Source organism: Grampus griseus (genome assembly GCF_964374135.1).
Source record: "Grampus griseus genome assembly, chromosome: 20".
NCBI lineage: Eukaryota > Metazoa > Chordata > Mammalia > Artiodactyla > Delphinidae > Grampus > Grampus griseus.
The window spans coordinates 27005677-27032703 of NC_139014.1; the positions used below are offsets into that span (position 1 = coordinate 27005677).

Below are 27027 nucleotides of genomic sequence, written 5' to 3' on the forward strand. Positions count from 1 at the left end.
TCTCTCACTGAGCCTCTTTGCAATCCATTACTCAGTTCCGCCCCCTCAGCATCCCCAGCGCTGGCCATCACATACACACTTGCACAGAAATTCATAAGTGTCCTCACTCTGGGTTAGAAGAACAGTCTTTGGGTTTTTTTTTTTTTTAAATATAATTCAAATATTTATTTGACTGCGCCGCGTCTTAGTTGCGGCATGTGGGATCTTTAGTTACGGCATGTGAGATCTAGTTCCCTGACTAGGGCTCGAACCCCAGCCCCCTGCATTGGGAGCACAGAATCTTAGCCATTGGACCACGGGGCAGTACCTGGGTTGCTTAGAAATTAAGTTTGGAGCAGCCTGGGAGGGAACAGAAAAAGAGATAAGACCCAGAGAATCAGCCGTCACTGCCTGAGACAGAAAAGCAAGCCCTCTTTCTGGGGACACCGGATTCAAGAAACACCATCGCACATCCCTCAACTCCGTCATCCCTCCGACGCTATCTCCATTCCCCGAACCTCCAGCCCCAGCCCATTCCAAGGCCCCCGCGGGCTGCTTCGGAGGAGAGAGGGCTGCGCAGCGGTCCACGCCAAAACGAACCAAGGCAGGAATTCGGGGTCCCCACCCTTGTGTGGATCGAGTATGTTGCAATGTCGCTACCCTAGTCCCAAACCAGAGACCAGGTGTGGGACAGGGGAGGAGCGAGGCAGGAGGGCGCCGCCTCTGCGCTGAAGGACGCGGGTGGGTGAGGGGCCCTCGCGCACCGGTCGGAAGGTGACCAGGCGGTGGGGGTGGGTACGGAGCGCAAGTGGGGGCGTGGAGGCTCTTAGATCAGGGACAGGTGAGGGGAGGACCCGCCAGGGGGAGGAGCCGCTACCCGCGTCCTGCTGTCGGGGCTCCCTCCCGTCGCGGCTCCGCTATAAAACCTGGGTCGGCAGGACCGCGGACCCCCGGCGGCCTCTTCAGCGCGCGGTCCCCGGCTCGGCGGCGTCGCCACTCCTGCGCAGGATGCGGCTGCTGCCGGCGCTCCTGGTCCTCGCCGCCGCCCGGCCCTGGGCCCGCGCAGGTGAACGAGGGCTTCGGCCCCGGGACCCCTCGGTGGCCCTTCCGTGGCCCCTCGGTGCTGGGGCCCCGCGCCCCCCGCCAAGGCTGCGCCCGCGGGCGATGGGGCGGCGCGGGCGGCGGGAGCGGAGAGGCGCGGGCGGCCGGGCGCGGCGGGCGCGGGGCAGCGGGTGCAAAGCGTGTGCGCGACTGCGGTGTGCGGGGCCCGGGGCCCTTCGCTGGGCGCCGTGCGGGTCCGGGGCAAGGATGCGTCTCTGAGCCGCCGCGGCGCGCGCCTCCGTTTCTTACCCTTTCTGGTGTTCCTCCGTCTGTTGTGGGTCGCTGTCCGTCCGGCGGGGGCTCAGTGCTTGGTGGCTGCCCCCGGCCCGGGGCAAGGACAACAAACTGGGTGCAGTGGGGCCCGCTCATCCCCGCTTCCCACCCTGGGTGCCTTGTCCCCGGACGCTGCCAGCACCCTTCACCTCCAGAACTGTGTAGGGAGCCTGGAGGGGGACATCCGGAGACCCGAGCCAAGCCGGTCTTTCCGGCCAGGGTGATTTTCGTTTAAAGATTAATGGTGAGGCCGAGCTCTTAATTATTCTCCTATGTGGAACGTGGCAGGAGAGGGGTGTTAATATTTGATAAGGAGCTGAAGGCGCCTCCAGCGTCCGGGCACAGGGATCCAATCTGGCACCTTCTCTACGACCCCACGGGGGTCCCCATCTCTTTGGAAGGAGGCCCCCATCTGCCAGTCCCCATCTCAGCTACCCCTCGGATGGTCCTTGGGGTCCACCTGGCCGAATCTCCTCTCTAAAGCTAGATGCTCCTCTCTTGGAGTCATGGGTGAGGGCTGAGGGTGCCCTCAGCAGCAGAGAAGGAGACCCTCAGCTGGCCCATGGTGGGGTATGAGGGGCATCCTGCAGCAACTCCCGGCCTCTTCCTAGGAGAGGAGGAAACAGAAAAGGCGGGATGTGAACATTTTAACATGTAGGGTTGGAGGTCTGAAACCTACTTAAGCTGCTGGGCTTGTAGAAAGAGAAATGCTTTGCAATTAATGCGGCTGCTTTGTAGCTGTGTGGCTTTGGGTCACTTCCCTCCTGGGTAAGTCAGTTTCCTCCTTGGGTAAGTCAGTTTCCTCGCTTACAAAACAGAGAGTAATCTGACTCAGGTATTGTTCTGAGGATTCAAATAAGATGGTGGGAGTAGGTGCTTAGTGCCGTGCCTGTGTGGCACATAGCAGGCACTCCGTAGCCACATGGCCTGGACTCCGCCAGCCAGGGCTCTCTCTCAGCCGCCCCCTCTCACAAGCTGTGCTCCCCTTAAGCGCGGGGGCTTTCTGACTGGGAGCTGCCGAGGGTCCTGCCTTCCCCCCCCACCCCGCCCCATTTCATCTCCTAGGGAACCTGAGGCTGGAGAGTGACCAGGCTGTACATCGACGTCCTCAGACCATCTTCTGCCAGGGAGAGAGGAGGGGAGAGGGTCATAGGCCCCTTCAGAGTCCCAGACCTAGCCAGGAGCTGCTGAGACTTTGCCCAGGGCATCTTCGGGTTTCGCTGAGCTGGTTTTCAGGATTCCTCCCTCCCCCTGGAGTGGGAGGGTGCGGTGAGCAAGGTCCACCCGAGAGAACTTCTTCAATCAGCTCTAAAGCAGGGGGCTGGGGTGGTGGGTACGTCAAGGGTGGGGGACAGTGACTGGGTGACTGGCGATGGTCGTTAGTTCTCTCACTCCATCTCTGGTCAGGGCAGATGGACTAGGCAGCATCTGAGCTTGGAGCCAAGACCTGTGGGTAGCTCCTCTCCTTCCCAGGTCCTCTAGGAAGTAGCCTGAGAGAACTGGCTGGTAATTATCTGTAAGGGCTGCTCCCTCATGAACCAGTACAGGAGTCTGAGCTGCTCCGTGACCCTGCCACCACTTGCCTAAAAACCAGCCCCTACCTTCAGCCTTTAGATACAGACCTGACCCCCAGCCTTGGCCTCATCAACATCACATTTTCCTGGCTTCTGCTTCCTAAAGAGGGTAGTTTCAAGAGCATTCAACCAAGTGGGTCAAAAGTCTCTGTGATTAAGACAGTGGATCAGAGGTCACCATGACAACCCTAGGAGCTGTAGCCAGAAGCAGGGAGGAGCAAATTCCTCAGAAAAGCTCAGCCTGGACCAGCTGGGCTCCAGGGAGGCTGACAGGGGTTCCACCCATCAGAGCTGGCTCCTGAGGGTTCCGGCTCAAGCCAGGCTTCCCCTGAAAACAGCTTCCCCCTGGGTATCAGTCACCAGGAGGGGCCAGCTCTACCTCAGATGCGCCTTCTGCCTTTCAGGACCTCTGAGACCCATGAGAATCATAACAGGAAGCCTTTCACGGATGCAAATGACCTCCCATCCAGTGTGTCCTTAGACACTGCCTTTGGGAGATCAGTGGCAGCTCCTTCTGCCTGAGGAAGGAAGGAAGAAAGTGGGCTCAGAAAAGTTAATGAACTCTCTTGCAGAGAATAAGCAAGAGTCAGAGCCAGGACTGGAGGCCGGGTGGTGGGCTCCGGCATCAGAGTCTGCCAACACGCAGAGACGGGCCTGGATGGGAAGTGGCCACTGCCCTTTGCAGAGCTGACCTTCGTCAGGCTTGCCCAGATGCAGCAAGTCCCAGGGTCAGCAGAACCCTGTCCCGGGCAGGGGGTGGACTGGCCAGGGGAAGACACTGCAGGCACTGTTCATCTCTGAAAGAGGCTGTGTCAGCAAAGTAGGCACAGCATTTGATCCAGACCTGGGAGACTGGGAAACCCCAGGTGGCTCTGAAGGGCCCAGAGTGCGGGGTGGCCAATTTCCTATAGGTGCTCAGTCTCCTGGCCTTCCTCCCAGCCCCTGCCGAGAACCTGCCCCCTCTCCACCCCATGCCCATTGCAGGGACCCCAGAGGAGGTGGGCTTGGGTGGGGATGGATGTGCTCAGAGGCCTTAGCTCAGGCTGAGCAGGAAGCTCTGCTTTTCTTAGGAATTTCCTCATCCCTGAGTTCTTTCCAGCTCACTTCATTTCTCTCCTTGACTTTGGCCATCTGTGCCCTGACAGGAGGTTGAGGAGGGGAGGGAGGGAGGAAGCCAAGGAGAAGGGAAGGACTCGTCAGGGACTTGACTAAATTCCAACTGCCTGGAGCACTCTCTACCGTCTCTCATTTAATCCTCCCCACAGTCCTATGAGGTGGATGGTATTAGTTCCATTTTACAGACAGCAAAACTAAGGCTCAGAGAGATTAAGTGACTTGTCCCCAAACCCACAGCTCCTAAGTGGCCCAGCTAGAATTCCAGCTCTGATCAAATGCTTTGTCCACCCTGCTGACACAGACTTTCTTTTAAAAATCAATAGAGTAATTTTAGAGGCGTTTCAGGTTTACGGAAACATCAAGCAGAGAGCACAGAGGAGAGGGTTCCCATGTGCACGGTTTGCCCTGTTGTCAACATCTTGCATTAGTGAGCTACATCCATGATGCAGCCTTTTTTCAGAGATGCTGGTTCTCCTGTCCGGAGGCAAGTGGGGGATTGGAAGGCAAGTCTGTCTGGTCCCAAACACCAGGACTGCAGGTTGGAGGGACAGGGGAAAAGACCTAGCCGCCTTCCTCCCTGCAGGACTGTGAGAGTTTAGACAAGAATGGGTCTTAATAGCACAAGAGGGTGTGTTCCAGGGAGGGACTAGCCTAATCTCCCTCATCATCCCATCAACTCTGGGAAAGCAGCCAGGCTGAACTTGGCTGTATTGTCCTGGGAGGCCTCCTCTTCCCCTCTCACCAGCCTCCCTTCCAGGTTTGAGGGAGGGGATGCAAGGAGGGAGGGGGAGGCTGAGGAGCAACAGGTAGAGAGTGTCCAGGCTAGCCCCTGGGGAGAGCTGACCCGCCTTGGAGGGCCCCTCAAGGGCTGCTGGCTGTCTGGTCTGCCTTCTCTGAGGACAGTGCCCTGGGCAAGGGGACCAGTGGATTGGCTGTGGGTCAGGGACGCCTGGAGCCTGGCTGTTTCGACTGCCTCCTCCATCCCTACAGTTTCTTCTTAAGGCTCCTTCCCCTGGGCCCTCTGTCCCCCAGGATGCCACCCCAGGAATGCTCTATCCCATCTCAGGCCAGGTTCTGACTCCAGGGATATTCCCAGCCTCTGGCCCACTGTGTACACACACACACACACACACACACACACACACACAGTTGCTTGTGTGCACACAGTTCACTGGCACTCATAGGGACAGATGTGTGTGTACACAGATACACTGACATGCTTCTGCACAGGCCTCACATCCTTCCTCTCTCTGTTCCAGGGCCACACTGGTGCTACCAGAATCAAGTCAAACCCTCCAACTACACCTGCTTGGGTAAGTGCAGCGAGTCTCCAGGTTGAAATGGAGACCCAGGGAAGGTGGGAAGGATGAGGTGATGGTGGCCCCAGTCAGATATCAGCTCCTAACACACACACACACACGCGCACACACACACACACACACACTCTCTCTCTCTCTCTCTCTCTCTCTCTCTCTCTCTCTCCTGGTGCTCAGGGCACAGGGAACATAGAGTGACCTGAGTTTTTACTGGGACCTCCTGTCATCGTCTCTGACACCAAGAGAGTCAGCCCTCTGGTCCTCTGAAATAAATCAGGAGCAGCATCAAAGCGAGAAATTCATTTTGCTCCTCTCATAACAAAATGGAGAGTTGATTCTGTTCCAGTGACACCCCTGCATGTGGGCCTGCGTGGCGGTTCTTTGTACTTTTTCAAGCGCTGCCCAGTTTCCTGCAATCTGCTTTCCTCCCACCGTTGCTGTTTTGGTGACTGGACAGTGCTCCCCAACCCCCCGGCCCCGCTCACTGGTGTGGGAGGTCCTGGGTGCAGGGGGCTGGGCTCCCCTGGGGCTCCTTCCCTGCCTCCCAGGGCTCAGATAAAGCTTAGTGTCAAGTCACGGGGTCCTTTCACAAGCGGCCCTTCCAGGGGACTCCACTGCTTCCACGCACTCTCCCATCAACCTCCTTTGAACTTCGGAACCCCTAGGAAGCAGGTTATCACGGAGCTTTCCTTTCACAGCCCAGCATCTGAGGTGGTCCCCTACCCCAGAGCTCACACCCTAGTCCTACCCTGTCCACACCACGCCTTGCTGGTTTTGTGTGAGTGTGAGTGTCTGAGGAGGGAGAGGGGTGAGGGTGGAGTTCTGTGCTGGGCATCCCCCCAGCACAGCCTGCCAGCCATCCAAAGACCTTGCTGCCTTGAGCTGGGCCTGACCTGAGTGGGGTGGAGGATGCCACACCTCGGTGCCAGGTGCCCCTGACTCCCAGCCCACCCTCCCTCCCTGCTCAGGGCCGGACCAGTGGGGCGATAGCTGCCAGAATGACCGCCAGTCCCCCATCAACATCGCCACTGCCAAGACACTGCTGGACCCAAACCTGGGACCCTTCTCCTTCTCCGGCTATGACAAGAAGCAAAAGTGGGCCGTGCAAAACAATGGCCACTCAGGTAGGTCTCAGATGGGCTGGATGCAGGCCCCGGACCGCAGGGGCACGGGATCCTGGGACTCAAGTTCCCCAAGGACTGGAGGGTTGGGCTCCTCCTGGCAGGGCACACCAGGTTGTCCACTTTTGCTGAGGAGAGGCTGAAAATCCCTGGGAGGGTGGGGTGGGGAAAGCAGGGTGGACTTTGGAAAGGAGGGAACATTCTATCAGTATTTTCAATCCTGTATCAGAGCAATCTGTAGTGGGGGAGGGGACAGGTTCTAGGAAGAAGGGACAGCATGGCACAGAGGCGTGAAACAGCTTGGGGTGTTCAAAGGGCTGCATGTGGCCCCACGTGCATGGAGGACAGAGCCAGCCCAGGGTCAGTCCAGCTGGGCCTGGGGCAGGTTGCCCAGGGCTGAGGAGTTTGGATGTGGCCCTGGGAACATTGGGGCACCACGCATGGAGGGGGTTGAAGCACGGGCGGGACCGGGCTGAGCTGCATGTTTGGGCAGTGAGGGGTGTACAGAGGGAGAGGCAGACAGGGAGGCCGAGGAGGGGGCCAGGGGAAGGTCCAGGCTGTACCACTGTTCCTGTCCCTTCAGGCCCGGGACCGTAGCCCGTGAAGGGTGCGAGGTAGGAGAGAAGGTCCTGCTTGGCTGGAGCTGGGATGAGGGGCTGGGAGAGGCTGGGGGAGGTGGGTGCGAGGACTCTGCCCCCTCCTGTGCCCTCCAGTGATGGTGTTGCTGGGGGCCGAGGCCTCGATTGCTGGAGGAGGACTGGCCGCCCGGTACCGGGCCAAGCAGCTGCACCTGCACTGGTCCAAGGTGCTGGACTGGGGCTCGGAGCACAGCTTCGACGGGGATCGCTTTGCCATGGAGGTGAGGGACCTCTTCCCAGGTGGATGCCTTGGCTGGGCTCTGGGTATACTTGCCTTGGGCAAGAAGGAGGGTCCAGCACCCTGACGGGTTCTCTCTCCATCCCTCTCACCCCTTACCAGATGCACGTGGTACATGAGAAAGAAAAGGGGACATCAAGGAACACGAACCAGAACCAGGACCCCAAAGATGAGATCGCGGTGCTGGCCTTCATGGTGGAGGTGGGGCTGCCGTCCCTCAGGGCTCGAGGCGCTGCTTCTTAGGATCCAGAGACCTGGGATCCCAGCAAGGCGGGAGGGGCTGGAGAAGCTCCGACTTCCCCTCTGTTTCTCAGTGACTTGTACCTCCCCATGTGGGGAGCCCAGGGCCTTTGAGGGCCTCAGTCCCAGAAGCTGCGTGCCCGCCCCACCCCAGACTGGGAGAGTGAACTGGTGGTCTCCACCGGCTCCCCACAAGCCTCTCTCAAGCCCCTTTCCCTCCTGTTCCAGGCCGGATCCGAGAATGTTAACTTCCAGCCCCTGGTGCAGGCGCTGTCTGACATCCCCAATCCCAGTGAGTCAGGACCCGGGAGGCGGGGGGCTGGGGGAGGGGAGAAGACTTCTTCCTACAGAATGAGGTCTGGATGGTGGAGGAGCCTGTACTCTCAGAGTGAGGTGTGTGAGTCTCCCCAGATATGAACACCATGCTGAAAGACAACATCAGCCTCTTCGACCTGCTCCCCAAGAAGGAGAAACTGAGGCACTACTTCCGCTACCCGGGCTCGCTCACCACACCAGGCTGCGATGAGAAGGTGGTCTGGACCGTGTTCCAGGAGCCCATTCAGCTCCACAAGGACCAGGTACACGGGGCCCGGCTGAGGGTGCAGCCTCCCCTGCGTCAGCTCCTGGAAACTGTCCCTTTGCGGGGGGCCCCAGGCAGTCTGGGGCTCAACAAGCCCCCAGGCGAGGCTAATGCAAGCTCAAGCTTGAGAACCACTGTTCTCTGGTAACAGTGATGATAGTGATAGTAATCACAGGCCCTCAAAGCCCAGAGCTGCGAGTCCCCTCTGCTTAGGACACGCATGGGAGCTGAGCCCCCATGGATGCAAAGCACTTTACATCCCTGATTCTTTTCCTCTGCACAAGAACCTGAGGGGGCTCAGAGAGGCCAGGCGACTGGCCTGAGGTCACACAGTGAGGAGTGCAGCTCCGCCAGCTTCATCCCTCCCTGCTGAGCCCTGTGCCTTCCACAGATCCTGGCATTCTCTCAGAAGCTGTATTATGACAACGAGAAGAAACTGAAAATGACAGACAATGTCAGGCCCCTGCAGCCCCGGGGGCAGCGCCAGGTTCTCAGGTCCCAGGCCCCGGGACGGCTGCTGCCCTTGCCGCTGCCCGCCCTGCTGGCCCCCGTGCTCACCTGCCTGACAGCAGGCTTCCTCCGATGACGACTCATGTTTGGACACCTGACCTCTGGTCTCAGCCCTTAAGAGGGCTTGAGCCTCTGTTCCTCAGGCTTCCCGGGTTGGACTTTGGTGATGATTAAAACAGGGACATGTTTTTTGGGAAACCTCTCTTACGTCTGTTTTTAGTTCCCACAACTACTGCTGCCCTGCTCCCCTCAACCCACCCCAGCATGCCAGGGTGGGGCCTTAGGGCCTGGAGATTTCTTCTGAGCCGGCACCCCTCCCACCTTTGTGAATTCCCCGTTGACACCCCAATTGGAGAGATGCCGAAGGGACCTCAGAGCTCCAACACAGCCACAGCTGGAGAAGTTCCAATCCAGCCTTTCATTATATAATGGGGGAAGCTGAGGCCCAGAAAGGAAAGGAGGCTGGGTGGAGGCCACAGAGTGAGGCCACGGCAGAGCCAGCTGAGAGCCGGCCAGCACCTTCCGCCCTGTACTAGTGGTGGAGAGTGCGGGTTCTGTGTGGGTACAGCCTAGGTGGGGTGGGTAGTGGGGTTCATTTATTTGCCCCAATGTTTCTTGAGCATCTATGTTCTAGGCACTGGGGCTGTGGCGGGGAATGAGACAGACAAAATGCCTGTCCTCCTGGAGTTCACAGTCTAGCAGGAGACACTATAAATAAAGAGACACATTGTATACCGTATCAGATGGCTGTGGTCAATCAGTGGGAAGGGGCATCCATCAGAAGACTTGCAGGAGCCAATGGGGGGAGGCCACCTGGAGGCCAGCAAGTGTTCATGCATGGAGGGAGGGAGGGAGGGAGGGAGGGAGGGAGGGGGAGAGAGACAGTGGGCAAGTGAGGAGGGTGGGGAGGGGGAAGGGGGAGAGGGGAGCGGGGGCCGTGGTGCAGGGGCTGCAGGGGTGAGGCGTACGGGGAGCAGTTAGCACTGATGCCTCATCCAGGAGCTACTGGGTCACAGGTGAATCCAAGGGTCTTTGGCCCTTGAACTTAGGAGCTTTCAATGAAGGCATACCTCCCCCACCCCAAGATCCTGTCTCTAATGGCTTTTTCCTTTCTGGGGCCCAAGAAGGGAGTGAGACTAGGAGGCAGCAGGTGCAGAGAGGAGGGTCCAGAAAACAGAGAGAAAGAAATAAGGGCCCCACAGGTAGGTCCCAGGCCAGGCTGGGCCCAGGGGGCCAGGGGTTGAGGGGCCTCAGGCTCTGGGACCTCATCATCTAGGGCAGGGCTGGAGTTTTGGAGGACCGTGAGATGGATTTTAAGAATGGATTTTGGGGGCTTCCCTGGTGGCACAGTGGTTAAGAATCTGCATGCTGATGCAGGGGACATGGGTTCGAGCGCTGGTCCAGGAAGATCCCACATGCCGCAGAGCAACTAGGCCCGTGCGCCACAACTACTGAGCCTGAGCTCTAGAGCCCACGTGCCACAACTACTGAGCCCACGTGCCGCAACTACTGAAGTCTGCGCGCCTAGAGCCCGTGCTCCGCAACAAGAGAAGCCACAGCAATGAGAAGCCCGCTTACCGCAACCAAGAGTAGCCGCAACTAGAGGAAGCCGGTGCACAGCAAGGACCCAACGCAGACAAAAATAAATAAATAAAATAAATAAACTTAAAAAAAAAAAGAAGAATGGATTTTGGAGGAGCATGAGAAGAGGGGAAGAGGCCAAGAATGGGCCTTGCTGGGTGGCGAGGGGCCCTGGGGCCGGGGCCAGGTCAGCTGGTGCAGGGACAACCTCTCTGTAACAGGCTTCCCGTCTGGAGGTGATGAGATAGATTCCCACAGGAAGACACAGAGCTAGGTCAGCACACATGGGATTCCACTACCGATGCTGGAAGCCCTGGCTTGCCGTTGGTCTCTGGAGGGAGGCTGGTTGGAGGAGGTGACCTCTAAGCTTTCTCCCACTCAGATACCCTCAGAGTCCCTGACCACCCGCAGCTAGGCTGAGGGACAAGGGCTGCTCCCCTCCATAGCAGCCTCCCTCTCCCTTTCCTCCTTCGTGACCAAGAATAAGCACCCCTCCCTTCACTGCTGACCACACAGCCAGCCTTGGTGGGGGTGTTGGTATTACTGTCACTATGGCAACAGCAGGCAGCTTGTGTCAGCAGGGGGTGTGTGGACACGAACCTGTTCTCTTTGGTTCCCACGCAGGCAGGCTGGGGGGGGTCTAAGCTCCAAGCTGCGCCCTCCTCCTCCCCTCCCCCTTTCAGGCTCAGGGCTCTCAGAAGTCTGAACTGCCCCTCCCCCCCAACTACACCCTCAAGGCAACGTTCAGTGAATAATGTGGCAGCAGAACCAGGAAGTCCCAGCTCTTTTCTAGCGAGTAGGGGACCCTGGGCCTCTCCAACCCCCGACTGCAGGCACATGACCCTCCCCCCGGCCCCCCGCCGCCGTCCCTCTGACCCCGCAGTAATAAACCTGGCCAGTGGGGGCCACAACGGGCACAGCTTGTCCCCTGCAACTGGAGGCCAGAGCAGGTGCTGTCAGCGCTCGACTTACAGCAAGGTCACTGCTGGCCAGTCACCCCGGGAGTGGGCAGCCCCTCCCCTGGAATTGGCCCCTGCGCCCTGGAGGCTGAGGCCAGTGAGCTGTGTGCGTGCCCCTGAGAGCCTCCTCTTCTGAGCGGTTTCACTCCCCTGCCCCCGCCAGCCCCCGCCCCCCACCCTCTGCAGACCCCTTCTCTGGAGAAGGTGCTCTAAGCTCCCTGTGCCCAGCCAGCCTGGCTCCTGACACAGCTCCCCCAGAGACGATGGGGGCTACCAGCAGCCCCCAGCCCTACTTTCATTCACTCCTGAGTCCCTGCATTGGGTACAACAACGTACACACACACACACACACACACACACACACACACACACACACACGAGCACACACACTTCACTGCGGCCGACCAGGGCTGCGGAAGGCTCCATGGCTGAAGGTTTGGGTCACCACCTGACTTCTAGGTCCCTTAGCACAGACCATATGCGCGTTCACTGAATGCCTGCAGGAGCCGCCGTGGGCCACACGACAATCCTATAAGGGGGTATTTCTCCCGTTGCTCGGATGAGGTTGCTGAGGCACAGAGAGGGGTTAGGGGACCTGTCAGAACCCGGGGTCACCTCTCTGCCTCTTGGGCTCCACGGCCAGCTTTCTCTCTGACAGTCATCCAACCTCTGGAACAGGGGCAGGGTGGGGTCTGCAGCGCGCTGTCCCACCCTGTCTCCACATGCTGCTCTGTATCCCTGATGGGCTGTCTCTCTGGCCCCCTGTTTAGATTTGGCACCTGGGAGGGAGCCAGGGGCTAAAAATACTCCCCATGTGTTTAGATGATTCTTAGAAAATAAACTTCCCCATCTTGGCTCTCAGCGTGCACACTTGCTGGCCCCGGTTCCTGTGGCTCTGATCTGCCAGTGTTGGGAGGGGGATAAGGGAAGCAGGGGGTGGGGGGAGTACTAGGGTCTGTAGGGGCCCAGAGTCAAGGGTGGTGGTGGTGGACGTGCCCAGGCGCACACGTAAGTGTAAAGGCTGCTGTGTCACAAAACTCCAGGGGCTGCCTGTACCGAGACTGCATTGTGAGCGCTGCCCCGGTGTCATGGGCCCTGAGGCTCTGTGCTTCTGAGTGGGTTAGGGGTGGAAAGAGGCAGGGAAGCTGGTAACCTTGCAGGGATGGAAACGTGGCTTCCCTGCTACGGGCCTCTTTATCCCCCTGCAAAATGGGCTAAGGTTGGCCCTTCTGTCTAATGGGGACTAGCTGTCCTCAGGCTCCTGCTGGTGACCTTGGGAGGAAGTCCAGGCCCGTGTCTGTGGGTGGGACTCTGCTCCTGCACCTTGCATTACACGAGTTCTAGCAGCTTTGCTTGTTTATCTGAATAGGGACAAAGGCATTATCTCCTCTAGGGACCAAGGACATGTTCCTGGACCCCTGCGCCCAGGGAGGGGCTTCCTTTGGAGGGAGTGACAGGACAGACAAGTCACAAGCCAGTTCCTTCCTCAGAGCCCTCGTCTCAGATGAGACTGGACTCATATTCCAAGTGCTGGCTGCTGAAAAGCCCGGGAGGGTGGGGATAGGCACAGGGGCAGGGAAGGGACGTGGGTACACGGAACAAGATTTTTCTTTCAACAACATTGAGTCTTTCAACAAACACTATTATTTCCTCTGTGCCAGAGACTGATGATTCAGGGAGAGAAAGGCCCATCTGTGCCTTTCTTTCCCCCAGGACTCCCAACCGGAGGGCCTACAAAACATAGGCCGCGAGGGGGGCGCAGGGGCCCCAGACCTGGGGTTTGAGTCCCTTTCCCCTGCTGCCTAGCTCGGTGAGGTGACTTTGGTAATTTAATTCACCATTCTGAGCCTGTTTCCTCATCTGTAAAATGGGGACGGGGACGGTATTTACCTCATAGGGTTGCTGTAAAGATGAAACAAGATGCCTGGCCAGGAGGATGTATTCAATAATTTGTAGTTACTATTACGGTTCTTCTTATTAGAGAGAGAGCACTGAAGGATGGGTAAGGCCTACAGATGGGGAAACACTGGCTGCTTCCAGGGATGGAGCTAGGGAAGGGTGGGCAGAGGGGCGATGCATTGGTTCGCCGCTGGGGTCAGTAGCTGATGTCTGGTGGGGTAGCAGTGCTGCTCCTACCCAAGGGGGGACCCTCCCATCCCCAGCACACTCACGGGGACTGCTGCTCTGCTCAGACATGCAGGGACGTCCCCCCAGCCCTCCACCCCACCCACGCACAGAGCAGCCCATGAGCCAGACCTCCCAGCCCGACCCTGGCCCAGCGTTGCCTAGGGTCACTCAGGACATCACCAGGAGGAGCCAAGGGGGCCAGTGGAGGCCCAGGCTGCCTGCAGCTCTCCTGTCCCTGCTTTGTTAGGTGGGGTCAGGGTGGGAGCCTGCTCTGCTGCTGCGGGATTGACTGCGCTGGGGACTGGGCTCCTATTTCACCTTCCTCCAGCCCTTCCCCTCCCTCTTCCCAAGGAGCCGCGAACTCACGCACGCATGCGCCCTCTGATCTGTCCTTGTCTCCAGCATGGGCTCTGTCCCTGCTGTCTGCCAGAGGGCCTCTCCTATTCGCATTGGCTGCAGGCTTCCCCCAGCACATGGTCTGGGTGGCCGGACAGTATAAACAACAAATAAACAGATAAACAAGGACATTTTAGTATAAATATATCCCTCCCAAGTAGCATGGGGCACACTTACACTAAAACATTACCTGCTGGTTATCTGAGATTTACATTGTACCGAGTGTCCTGTATTTGGATTTACTGAATCTGATGGCCCTACCCTCATCCCACCTACGCCATGGAAACTGAGGCCAAGAGAGAAGGGTGGGCAAAAGAAGGGACAAGAGGCTGAGACCACCGCCCCTGCCTCCTCCTGGCCCTTCTCCTTCTCCCTCCGGCTGGCCACACCTCCCAGGAACTGCTAGCAGACTGGTTTTCCCTCTGGTGTTTTGGGCTCCCCGTGGGGAGGGCAGCTGGGCCCACCTCAGAAGGGAGCTGGAGCAGGCCCTTCTGCCAGTGGATTTCCTCCCCACTGTTTTCCAAAGAAATGGGAGAGGCCGGTGCCAAGGAAATCTCTTTATCTCCCTTTCCTGGTCTCTGCCCGAGCCGCCCTCGCTGAGCTGGATGTGCCGGGGCTCCCTTCCTGCAGTCGGGCTCCCGCCCATCATGCCAGCCACCTCTCGCGGAAGGAAGCCCTCAGGGAGAGCCTGGCTGCTGTCCCAGGAGGGGTCTGAAGGGGCCTGATGCCAGGATTTTATTTATAAACTGAGTCTCAAGAGGTGCAGGACCCCGACGGGGTTGAAAAGCCCGTCCACGTGACAGCCTGGGGTGCAGGCAGAGAAGGATGGAGACACCTGCAGATAACTGAGTCCGGTCTGTTCAAATCAGATGCTCTTCCTCTAACTCCTATCACTTTGTAATCTCCCCATCTGTTTAACGACCTTTAGCTCTCACTCTTTGCACTCCTGCACTGTTATGAAAGGCCCTTTGTAAGGTAATTTACACCTACTATCTCATCTCATCGTGACAGCAAACTTTAGAAGGTAAACTCCCACTGGAACAGCTGCTTCAGGACAGTGGGGATGTTCACCTGTTTTGTTTCCTGCTCGAGGTGGGCACTGTGATGCATGGCTCAGAGCCCCCTTCAAGGAATGGTGCGTCCCAGCTCTGGGTGCTGTGGCGTGTGGACCTCTTCATCTGTTGGCCTCTCCAGGAAGGGGAGGCTTCCTTGCTCAAGGCCACACTCCTCTCTGCAGACCCCCAGCCATTGACTGACCAACAGGGGAAAAAGTGGGTTAAAGGGCCGGCCCCATCTAGGGTGACCCCAAAGGGCCATTCCACCATCAGAGCTCTCGGTGGGGCCAGTTGAGGTTAGCACTGGGCCCTCGTGGGTGCTCCATTTCTCTCTCTTCCCTCCCACAGGTGTTGATCCTCGAGGTACTCCTTAATAAACATCCTGCACACGCAACGCCATCGGCTTCCCAGGAAGCCAGCCCCAAGGACATCAAGTGTCCAAACAGTACAGAGCACACGGTGAGCTCTCAATCAATACTTACTTGGAAGAACCCTGGGGCAGGCATTGCTGCTCCTGACTCTACACAAATAACAGTATAATCAGAGCAGCTAACGTTTACTCAGGTGAAACTATTTGACATGCTCTCTATCTCAGTCCTTAGAAAGAGCTTCTGAGATGGGCATGTTCTCCACTTTCAGATGAAGAGATGAGACACGGGACCCAGAGCTGACAAGTAGGAAAGTAGTAGTAGGATTTGGACCCAGACCATCTGATACTCAAGCCTACCCTCTTACCATCCCTTTGTGGAAGGAAACCAAGGCTTAGCAAGGTAAAGGATCTCGCCCCTTGCCAGCCCATGAGTGGCCACGCGATCTACAAGCCCCACAGTCCCTGCTTGAACTGAGTGCTGCTGGCCTGAAAGTGCTTCTAAGGAGTCCTCAGAGGGAAGCTTGGATTTAGAAACCACCGGTCTGGCCAGAGATGCTGGGGACACATGCTGTTCCCTAGATCTTCAATGCTCTCCCTGCCCTTCCCTGCTTGTGGCTTGTCTCATGAGGTCCACACAGCAGCCAAAACCTGGCTTGAAAGTTAACTCCTTTGTGAAGCCTTCCCCGATCCCTGCTCCGCTCCTTCTCCACCAAGATCCCCTAAGGGAAGACTGGAGGATACCCTCTGAGCCATCGGAGGACGGAAGTGTCAGGCCAGGGTTGGTCACGCGGAGGCGGTGGGGGGGGGGGCGGCGGGAGGGAGGCAGGCAACAAATGTTGTCAGCGTGAGTGAATAAAGGGAAAGATGATAGTAAAGCAGAGAATTAGCAGGCACCATTCCAGCGCTGGGATTAAATATTTACCTTGCCCATCAGGCAATCCTGAGAGATAATCCTGGTTTTCTGAGCTCTATCTATGCAGACTTTCCTTCAGTAACTGACACAATCAACCTGGTTTTGTTATAGTTTGAACAGCTGTTTCCACATGTGGGGCTAGGGCATACGAGGGGCTTTATTTATTTTATTCATTTATATTTGGCTGCGTTGGGTCTTCGTTGCTGTGTGTGGGCTTTCTCTAGTTGCGGCGAGTGGGGGCTACTCTTTGTTGGGGCGCATGGGCTTCTCATTGAGGTGGCTTCTCTTGTTACGGAGCACGGCCTCTAGGCATGCAGGCTTCAGTAGTTGTGGCGCATGGGCTTAGTTGCTCCACGGCATGTGGGATCTTCCCGGACCAGGCCTCGAACCCGTGTCCACTGCGCCACCAGGGAAGCCCTGTACGAGGTGCTTGATCCTCGGCTTCTGCTGTTCCCCAGCATCACGTGTTCTCCCCAGTGAATCCGCTTCCCCATCCTTGGGCCCTAAGTCCCTTTGCCCCTCCATCCTGCAGGCCTGGCCAGGCTCCACAAGGCTGCAGGTCAAATTGGGGTTTCACTCTAGTTTCAGCTGTGGCTTCACGTGCAGTCAAGGGTTGAGTCACACTGGAGCTGCTTGGAGGGTCATAGGACCCTCCACGGGTGCTGGGTCTATTGCCTGAGTGGCCTCCTGGGAGGCGCCTCTCCTAAGGGAGAGGCATTGGGTGTGACATGCTGGGTCCACGTGAAGCCTCAGAGTTGTAGGGGTGAAGGGATGCGGAGTTTGTTGTGGCCTATGTCAGTCAGCCTCTGGGATTCACCGGGGTCGTAAGGGGAATGGAAGTGGCTTATAAAAACCGGAAGAGCAATTTTACCCAAATACTAAGGTAGGGGATGGCAGCTCTGCTGTGGGAACACTCTAGCAGAGTAGAAGGGCCCAGTGGGGGACTCCGATCCTGGTGCCCAGTCCGTGAGGGGAAGCAGTGGTGGTGCTGGATTAGGGGCGCCTAAAAGATCAGGAGGTCCTACCCAGCAGACACCACATGACAGCTGAAAGGACTGGTTCAAGCCACATTTAGATACCCTTCAGAGGCTGCATCACTGTGTAGACGGAGAGTGGGATTTTTTTTTTTTTTTTTTTCCCGGTACGCGGGCCTCTCACTGTTGTGGTTTCTCCCGCTGCGGAGCACAGGCTCTGGACGCGCAGGCTCAGTGGCCATGGCTCACGGGCCCAGGCGCTCTGCGGCATGTGGGATCCTCCCGGACTGGGGCACGAACCCGCGTCCCCTGCATCGGCAGGCGGACTCTCAACCACTGCGCCACCAGGGAAGCCCTGAGAGTGGGATTTCTGCAGGAATAATAGTGAGATCCATTGAAACCTGCGTATTCAGAGAGTGACCTTCACTTGAGCCCAAGGTTGCTTTGGCCAGGCCAGCACAGTCGGCACAGAAGCTGGTTCACAGACGCTGTCGCGTGGAATTTGGTGACGGTTCAAGTTCAGGGAGCAGGATATGGCTGGTCTGTGCTCTAGATGAGGAAACGGCTGCCTCAACAAATACCCATGCAAACGGGATTAGATGAAACGTTTCGTCCAAGCCTTTGCCGGGCGCTGTGGCCATGCTGCCACTTCCAGGACGTTCCCTTTCTTTTCTAATCAGTCAGGGAGTTTAGATTTCCCTCTACATTTATACTGCTTATGTTCCCAGAGTCCAGATTAGGCATACTTTCTCTCTCCTGACGTATATGAGTTTTGGATTGAGGCTTGACATTTCATTATCATCAAAGGGGAGAGATGAGAAAACCAAAGCTGGGCTCATAAACCCTGGGGAAAAAGACAACGGGCTGCCTCTTTGGGGCTCAGCAGTCAGAATTGAATGGAAGGCCGCTGAGGAGTCAGCCTGCTGCGTGATTGGCCTACTATGCGGGCTGGATGGACATGTGGTATCTAGTTTAGAAGCCCAGGCTTATGGGCGCAAACACCTAGTTATAAATGGTCAGGCTCGATTGTTCTCCCTCCCTTCCCAGGAAAGGCCAGGAAGGAAAAGGCCTCAGCTGAAGGGGGGAGGCATTGTACTTGGTAGGTCAGGCATCTCAGGTAGCCCGCCTGGCAGGGGGCCCGTGGGGAACATGGGATTCTCACGGCTTCCGTGGCTGGTGGCTGCCTTCCCAAAACCAGTTCATTCAATCCTGGTCTTTCCCATCCTGCCTCTGGCACAATCACCTCCCTGCTAAATCCCTGATACTACCAGGCACTCCAAAGTCCAGTTTGGAGCTAGTGGCCTTGACCTGCCCCAGTCCCAGAGTCCTTTCTTTCTCCCTCCCTGCTCCCACTTTCCCTTCAACACCCCTCCTCCCTCCGTCTGGCTCCTAAAGTCCCTGGGCCTCCAGAGGTGAAGAGAACAAACCTAAGAAGTGGGTCTCCCTCAAGAGTCACTGAATGGCTATTTGCTCCCAAGAGTTTTTCATCTTCCAGGAAGAGGGAGAGGAGGCTGCTTTCAGGACACCTACTTCCTCTCCTTACATAACAATAATACTTTGCATTTGCATAAGCGTTATTGGTTGTAAAAGGGGTTCACGTTCACTTTCTCATTCAGTGATTATCACAATAGGATAACCTCACTGATTCTGTTTCCTCGTTTATAAAAAGAGATGATAATGCATCCCTCACAGAGCTGTGGTGAGCATTAAAGAATGAATGAAACATGCATAGCTTGGGGTCTGGCAAACAGTAAATGTCCATTTAATGGTCAAGTGCCCTCTTCAACTTTTCTCCCGATTCCAAGGGCAGAACTATCCTTTATGCCACATAGTAAGTGCTCAATAAACATTTGATGTATGAGTGATAAACTCTGCCCTCTCCCTTTCCCATATCTCCCAAAGTGAGAGGATGTTTATTTGCAAATACAAGCCGCAGGGAGTTCTGCAAACAAGGAGTGGCAGCAGTGACTTTCTCCAGCCACCAAGGTGAAAGGCCACAGGCCCTGGGGCTGGGTCCCTACAGTTGCCCTGCCACAGGCTGCTCCAGTAGTCTCTGCAGCGGGGGAGGGAAGTTGACTGGCCTTCACTCTAGTTGGCTGGCTTTTCCTCCCTGCCCAGCCAGATGTACTGAGAGTAGCAAAATGGCTTTGGAAAGGCCCACCCTGCTGGCACGGCGATTTCCAGCAGAAAATGAGAATGCTCTCCTGTTGAAATCGAGCAAGACCCCATGGGCCCTCCTGGGTACAAAAGCCCCTCCATGCCCACCGTTTCTTTTTCTTTCTTTTTTTGGCTGTGCCACGCGGCTTGTGGAACCTCAGTTCCCCCACTGGGGATTGAACCTGGGCCCTCAGCAGTGAAGGTGCCAAGTCCTAACCACTGGACCGCCAGGGAATTCCCTGTGCCCCCTGTTTCTTGTTTGTAGAAGCAAGCTGTGGTCTCCTAGGCCTTCCCTGAGTTCCAAAGAGCAGATTCAAGCAATGACCAATTAAGGAAGAGAGGGAATACAGAAACAAAGGAAAGGCAGTCAAGAAACAATAGTTCAGCTATGAAACAGTCCTAATTCCTCCTGAAGGGATATACATAAAAATCTGACACATACCTTTGAATTGTTCTGCAGAAACTAAGACCCACATGTGGTGGAGGAAGGCGACTGCATGCTGACCACAAGCATGTAGACCCCAGGGGGTTGACGTTGTCACGAAAAGCTTCACCCTGTTACCACGCACCGGAGGACTGAGCGTCAGCTGATCACGCACCCCAAGACCCCGCCCCTTTATCCCGAAAAACCTTGCGCCCAGGCCAGCCGGTAAAGTGGATCTGAGACAAACTAACGTCTCCATCTTCTCGGTTGCCACCCTCTCTATCAATAAACCTTCCTCTGCACCAAACTCCGGTATTTCGGTTTGTTTGGCCTCAGCACCGGGTACTTGAACTTGGGTTCGACAGCACTGTTGCTGGGGACCATTCTCCGGGAGCTCTTCAGGGATCAGCACTGCATCATGATCGACTTTTTTTTTTTTTTTTTTTGGCCGCACAGCGAGTCTTGCACAGTTCCCCAACCAGGGATCGAATCCGGGGCCACGGCAGTGAAAGCCCCAAGTCCTAACCACTGGACTGCCAGGGAATTCCCCATGATCGACTTTCTGAATGCTTTAGTGTCCAAGGTGCTTAATTTTTATAAACAAATTTTAAAAAAATTTATTCATTTATCTATATTTGGCTGCGTTAGGTCTTCATTGTTGCGCGTGGGCTTTCTCTAGTTGCAGCGAGCGGGGGCTACTGTTCGTTAGACTGCGTGGGCTTCTCATTGCGGTGGCTTCTCTTGCTGTGGAAAATGGGTTCTGGGCGCGCGGTCTTCAGTAGTTGTGGCTCGCGGGCTCTAGAGCGCAGGCCCAGTAGTTGTGCGCATGGGCTTAGTTGCTCCATGTCATGTGGGATCTTCCTGGACCAGGGCTCAAACCCGTGTCCCGGGCATTGGCAGGTGGATTCTTAACCACTGCACCACCAGGGAAGCCCCCAGGTGCTTTACTGAACATCTGATCCAGAGTTCCCAGAGGCTGCTCAAGCAGCACCCCATCCCCCACCCTCACTTCAGCCTGAGCAACTCCAACCTCACCTGCTTCAGCTATAGGTCCTTCAGATAAAATACAGTTGGAGGGAGCTTCGCTGGTGGCGCAGGCCTCCAAGGATCTTGCACACGGCCACCAGCCCACTCTCCCTCCTGGCCCTCCTCTCCTCCGTTCTCGGGGCCACACTAGGCGGGCTCCTTTCTCTGGCTTGCCTTCCTTCTCTTTTTTCCACAGCCCTTCTAGTTTTCCTCCCATTTCCTGCCTGTTTCCTTCTTTCTTTTTCCTCTACTTCCTTTGATCTTCTTGGAGCACTTGAAGCCTAGTTTCCACCTGCATTCCTCTTGGGCTTGTGGTAAAGTCCAAAGTTCATTATCAAGAGAAATTTCAGAAGTGGATTGTGTATTTGAAAAAGAGAAAGTTGTTACAGAAAGCACAAATTTGTTTATAACTAAGTGGTCTCAGATTAGTGTGTACTTAATGAAAACCATAGGAAAATGTTTTGCAACCATACCAAAATACTTGGCAATGTGAAACACTTTTATGAGAGCAGGTCTGACCTTCTCAGGCCTTCCCAACATGCTTCTCCTGCTTGTTATCTTCTACTATATGCCCCTCGTGCACCTTCAGCTCACCTCAAACGGCCTCCACAGTCTCTGGAACGCACCACCTCGGCTCCCTTTGCTGTTCAGACCACTACACTGCTCTGCACACTTCTGACAAGAAAATCCTGGTCTTGCTTCATGGCGCTGCTCACTTCCCTTTCCCGTATGGTTTTCCCTAAGTACTCTGCCAACAGCTACTGTCTAACGTCCTCAGTCAGCACGTCATCAGAGACAATTATACCTACCAATCCTCCTTAGGTGTATGCATATGCATATCATCTTTCCCTAATTAGACCGGAAGTAATGATTCATTCCCTGGAGCAGTGGTTTCCATAAATGACCAATCTGCAGGACAGTGCCAACTGGCTACAAAAGAATCTCCCCTGAGGAACTTATCAAAATGCAGATTCTGGGGCTTCCCTGGTGGCGCAGTGGTTAAGAATCCACCTGCCAATGCAGGGGACACAGGTTCGAGCCCTGGTCCAGGAAGATCCCACATGCCGCGGAGCAACTAAACCCATGCGCCACAACTACTGAGCCTGTGCTCTAGAGCCCACAAGCCACAACTACTGAGCCTGCGAGCCACAACTACTGAAGCCCACGCGCCTAGAGCCTGCGCTCTGCAACAAGAGAAGCCACCACAATGAGAAGCCTGCACACTGCAACCAAGAGTAGCCCCTGCTCGCCCCAACTAGAGATAGCCCGCACACAGCAAAGAGGACCCAACACAGCCAAAAATAAATAAATTTATATTAAAAAACGCAGATTCTTGGACTGCTTGGGAGAAGATGATCTCATAAATCCGGGTGTCAATAGGCACAGAGCACAGATGTAATATGACAATGTGGGTGGGACTCTGGAATCAGCACATTTAACAAGCTGCTAGTTGATTTTGATGGTGCTCATGAATTGCCAGGTTGGGAACAGTTGCCCCCAGAGAATCTAGCACAGAGCTCTGTACCTAGAATGTGCTCATATGTCATTAGCTGTATGCTTCTTGACTGGTAATGAACTTGAACATAACATTATTGTTATGTTATACCTGTGTTCTGCTTCTCTAAGTGGGGAAAGAATACTATTATTTGAGTACCCAATAGGTGTCAGGGCCTGTGCCTATTTACATTCATTTATCTATTCCTTATAATAATCCTTTGAAGTAAAGTGATATTCTCATTGGGCATGAGAAATCTGAGGGTCTAAAGAACTTGTTTTAGTGCACGGTTGCTGTAATATAGCAAGACCTAGAATCTCTCCAAATCCATGACCTTTCTACTTACCAGAGGGCATAAAAGTGGTGGCTAGTATCTGGCTTGCAAATATGTTTTACTTGGACAGTACAATGTTTAAAAATGAAAAAACAAACCTGCCAACATGTCTAAATTGGATATTTTGTATATCTGGATTTCTGCTTCTCCTTAGGGGGAAAAAAAAGGTTTGGTCTAACACTGGGGCCCGCATTCCTGCATGGCAACAAATGGAGCCTTTAGAAGGATGTGTGCCCTACAACTCACCACTATTCCCCATTCTCATCCACAGCTGGACCAGCTTCTCTTACACTCTGTTCCCAACCTGGTCCCTATAGGTCTCTGAGTTTGCAACTCCTGCACTCTTATTTACTACCTTGCTTTCCACTGGTAGGAAGTTTGGCAAACCTAAAGTCAGCCTCTTTTTATTGCTCTATCACGTATGGGTCTCTGATCACAGACGTAGGCGTGTTTCTGACCTTCTGATTTCAATACTAAGAAACCTGGTGGTACATCATCAAGGAAAGCTGGGATCTCTGTTCCCTAAGCTGCACATTCTGGCTCTAGCCTAGTAAAATTCTATAGTCAACCTTTAAAATAGTTGGAGAAAATGTGGCAATTCATCTACTTGCTCCAATTCAATGGTATCTACAACTAAGAAAAGAACCCATAAGTGAGCAATGCCACCAAGTGGAAGGGAGATTCCATGTTGAACTGCCTTAGCCAGAGAGGCTGATGACCACTCTCAATTTACAGGGCCATTCAGGAACCAGAAATAAAATGCCTGCCCATCTCTATATGTTGTTTCTTTTCAAGATTGTCTTTTTTTTTTCATTAAAATATTATTTATTTTATATATTATTTACCTTCCATGTGCCAGGAACAATGTCTGAGATACAAAGATGAAGATATTCGAGGCTGTCTTTTAAAAAGCCAGAGACACAAACTGCACTTTGGAAGCCGTGCTTCATTTCTGATGACTTTTCTGATCCTTTTTCTGTTTGTTCGTTTCCTTAAACAAGCTACTATTGCTGCTGATTCAACATGTTTCATTCTATACATTTTTAATGTGTATTCCTGTTTTTTGGAGAATGTAAGCAGTGAGCTATCAAATTCTTTTAGTGTCAGTATGGCAAGGAAATACAAAAACCTCCTTGTATAGGACTGATCTCATGGGGGTAGGATTTCACATTCATTGAGCACTTCCCAAGAAACTGTGTCAGGCACTTATATACTTCATTTACTTAATATAAGCCCCAGAAGTAGGTATTCTGATTTTAAAGGTAAATAGATAGGATTGAATGTGAAGGACCCACAACTCTAAATCTTCGACTCTTCTCAACACTGTCAACTGCCTCCCTGGAGATCTCCCAGAACGACAACCAGGGATATCCCTGGTTTCTCAGAGCCCCCTAGAAATCCAGGATCATCTCAAGGCATTATACAAATAAGAAGTTGGCCTCTTCTTCACCTTATCTCTTAATCTGCAGGAAAACTATTGAGAAACCTCCTTCATCAATTCTCAGTTCCAAACCAGCAAGCCACCCTTCTCCCCAACCCCTTCAACGCCTTCGAAGCAATTTCCTAACAGGGATGTGGGCCAAATTTAATTCAATTTATCCGGTCACTGCAGGTATCTTGTTCTACCTTCAACACAGCTTGCATTCCCTCAGAGACAGAACCTCCAACTCTGTAAATCAGGTAGGTATTATTCAAGTTAGGAGAATTAAAACAGGGTCACAGAGAGGAAGGCTAAAGAATTTGACTTTTTTGTGTTTACTTGTATAGAGGAAAAACAGCACATAGATGCATCCACAGTATTTAATTTGTTTGGATAATAGTTACAGATAAACAGTTACACTCCATATACAATTACCAATACTTTTTTATACAGTTCATATTTCAGTACATCAACACTATTTTATTTACACTCTATTTATGTACATTAACATCTTTCTAAAGTCAGTGCATTGTCAACAAGTTTTATACAGTAATTTACAAAGTGAATGTAGTTAGTTAATTTAATAAATTTTCTGCTAATCATGAATTAAAAAAATTAATTACAACCAATATAACCAACACAGATCAAACAACATTAGTAGATTGTGCTACCTGCTTAAATAAAACATCTGTAAGGAAATTCTTTAAAATCTTCCACTTTTTCGTGGGACTTGTCCAGTTAGGAATGGACAGATTTTATACACTGAAAATCATGAAACTATAAAGTCTGTATTTTGTTTGACTTTATCACATTATACCATTTAGGCCACTCCTTCCTACCTGCAATTATAGGCTTCTTCTGAATAGGGTTTCAACTTAGATAGCCATTTATGACAACTTTTCCAAATGCTCTGAGGAGAACTGGATAGCAACCGACCTCAGATATCAGAACACAAATGCTTAATTACATTGGTACCTACTATCTATGAGGAAGGAAGGATAATGGAATCTGACAATTAATGAGAATCAGCTTCCAAGGTCCAGATGAATAAAAAAAGACTGAAAGAAAAGTGAAATATTTACTTCGAATACATATTTAAAAACAACACAGGAAAAAAATGTTGCCTGAAATAAATAACATTTATATACTTTTGTTCCAGTCTTGAATTATTGAAGGAAAAAATGAAGTGAGCAAAGAAACATAACTTTTGATGACCACTACTGTGAAATGTAAAAAAAAATAAAATAAAAAGGACAAACACCAAAATAAAAAAAGTATATGGACATGCAAACAAAAGTTTACTTCCTAAAACCACCAATTTCATTAAAAATACTTATACACTATCAATGTTTGGGATGTGTTTTGTTGTTAAATTTAATATGATGAGGGAAAATACCCCAATTAAGTTAACTTATAGCCCTTATAGCCATCAAATATGAACAAGTTCTGAAAAGTTTATTTGCACGTATTCTTTCTTTAAAGTGCAAAACAAAGAAACGAACAAACAACCACTAATTGTAAAATACCATCTAGCTTTGTTGCCACTTTCCCTCTCAGAAGCTCTCTGTGCAACAGTGCATGTAAAGATGGTGCAAATTTTGGCAACTCCCCTCCCACACTCAGCAGTGGTGGTAAACATTTTTGAGGGCTCTTGAAGTATCCTCAGAGTAGGCCGTCTCTATCTGGAGGGTTATTTTATTTTAGCTGGATCTCCCAGGACGCTTTTTTTTTTTTTTCCTGCAGGGTCTCCCAACCAAGGCCCTGGGTAGAAGGCACACAACTCTTAAGAGAGTCTCCCTTTCAGACTTACCACTTATATATGCCTCTGCTACCACCAGTGATTGGTTGTGTCTCAAACACAAACACAACAACAAAAACAAAAAGCAATAAAGACATAGAAAGAGTGGGAAAATGGTTTAAAAAGTAAATCGAAAAATCTGTGTCCATGCTGTAAGAATCCTTCGCACGCCTTTGTGATCTTGCTTTCTCCATGTGTCAGTCACTACAGTGGAATAAAACTTCAGGAAAAAGGAGGTAGCATGTCATGTCGTCCCCAGACAACACTACAATTTTTTGTTTTACTTTGACTCCAAGGAAATTCTTAGTATTTTGTTATGATTATTGGTAAACTATACTTGCTACATGTTTGTTCATATCTGGACAAGCACAACTTAGTTCTTATTTGGTCCCAGGTGGCTGGTGCCAAACCCTTTTGTTTACAGGCTAATGGTGGGCTCTGCCTGAAAGTTCTCTACCAGGGAGCTCGAGTGAGACACTTCCAAACAAAATTATTACTACTGTTATGTTAACTGCTATTTTAATTAGGATTTTTATTTTGTGCTTCAGGGTCACAGGATAAAATAACTACACATTTAGCTTGCCTTTCAGTGACGCTTTTGCCCTATGTCAGCTACAGGGAGTCATCTCCCTCATCACTAGCCTGTCTAGCAGCCAGAGTGGTAGCTTTACTGTAACACACAGTACTTTTTGTAATCAGACTCAAAGTCTTCGTCCATGCTGCTTGTGTCTGCCATCTTTTTGCCGTCAATCTTTGGCAGAAATTGTGCATAGTCTATCCCCTGCTGCTCATAGAAAAGAATGTAGGCAGAGTCGGTGTCAATTTCATCAGGGTGAAGTTCCTGAAGGAGGAAGAAAGGCTTTAACTAAAAAGCCATCACTATGCTGGCTCTTAATCCTCACCAGGGAAGGGAGGACCAACCCTCTTTAATTACTAAACCTAATTGCTTCCAATCAGCTTAATATTTTGGCTGTCTCATACCTGCCCCTAAAAAATAAGGCCCATTATTTTCAATGTTTGATTTTTTGGGGAAAATATTCATATCATAGACAAGTCAAAAGAATGACAAAAATGAAACAAAACAACCCATCAAATTCTACTAGCTCAAAAGATAAGAAATTTTTCTTATAACCAATACCTTCTTCCTCTTCATTGTTTTCATTCTCTGCTCTGCATAACCCCCCACCCCAACCAGGGATCAAACCCGGGGCCTCGCAGTGAAGGCGTCGAGTCCCAACCACTGGAGTGCCAGGGAATTCCCTGCATATCACTTTTATTCCTTTATACTGAAGGCATCTATATACTGATTCCC

At 52.9% G+C, this 27027-nt stretch overlaps 2 protein-coding genes across 5 annotated transcripts in view; one reads left to right on the forward strand and one right to left on the reverse strand.

The window, feature by feature from the left end:
- The first annotated feature begins 922 nt into the window (after nt 1-922).
- CA4 (carbonic anhydrase 4) lies at nt 923-9404 on the forward strand. Of its 2 annotated transcripts, XM_082679306.1 has the most exons (8): nt 924-1045; nt 5303-5356; nt 6328-6483; nt 7194-7339; nt 7459-7557; nt 7825-7888; nt 8008-8174; nt 8568-9404. In XM_082679306.1, exons 1-8 carry the CDS (start codon nt 988-990, stop codon nt 8760-8762), a joined length of 939 nt encoding a protein of 312 aa, XP_082535432.1. In that variant the 5' UTR covers nt 924-987; the 3' UTR covers nt 8763-9404. The 2 variants fall into 2 exon arrangements, with proteins under 2 accessions (XP_082535433.1, XP_082535432.1); XM_082679307.1 differs by lacking the exon at nt 5303-5356 and having other exon boundaries at nt 923-1045.
- A 15374-nt stretch (nt 9405-24778) lies between these two features.
- The window catches only part of USP32 (ubiquitin specific peptidase 32), a 197571-nt gene continuing 195322 nt past the window's right edge, over nt 24779-27027 (reverse strand). For all 3 annotated transcript variants that reach the window (XM_082679093.1, XM_082679092.1, XM_082679091.1), the window contains exon 34: nt 24779-26556. In XM_082679093.1, the coding sequence (XP_082535219.1) occupies nt 26383-26556 (174 nt within the window). In that variant the 3' untranslated portion in view covers nt 24779-26382. The remainder of the gene's footprint in view (nt 26557-27027) is intronic.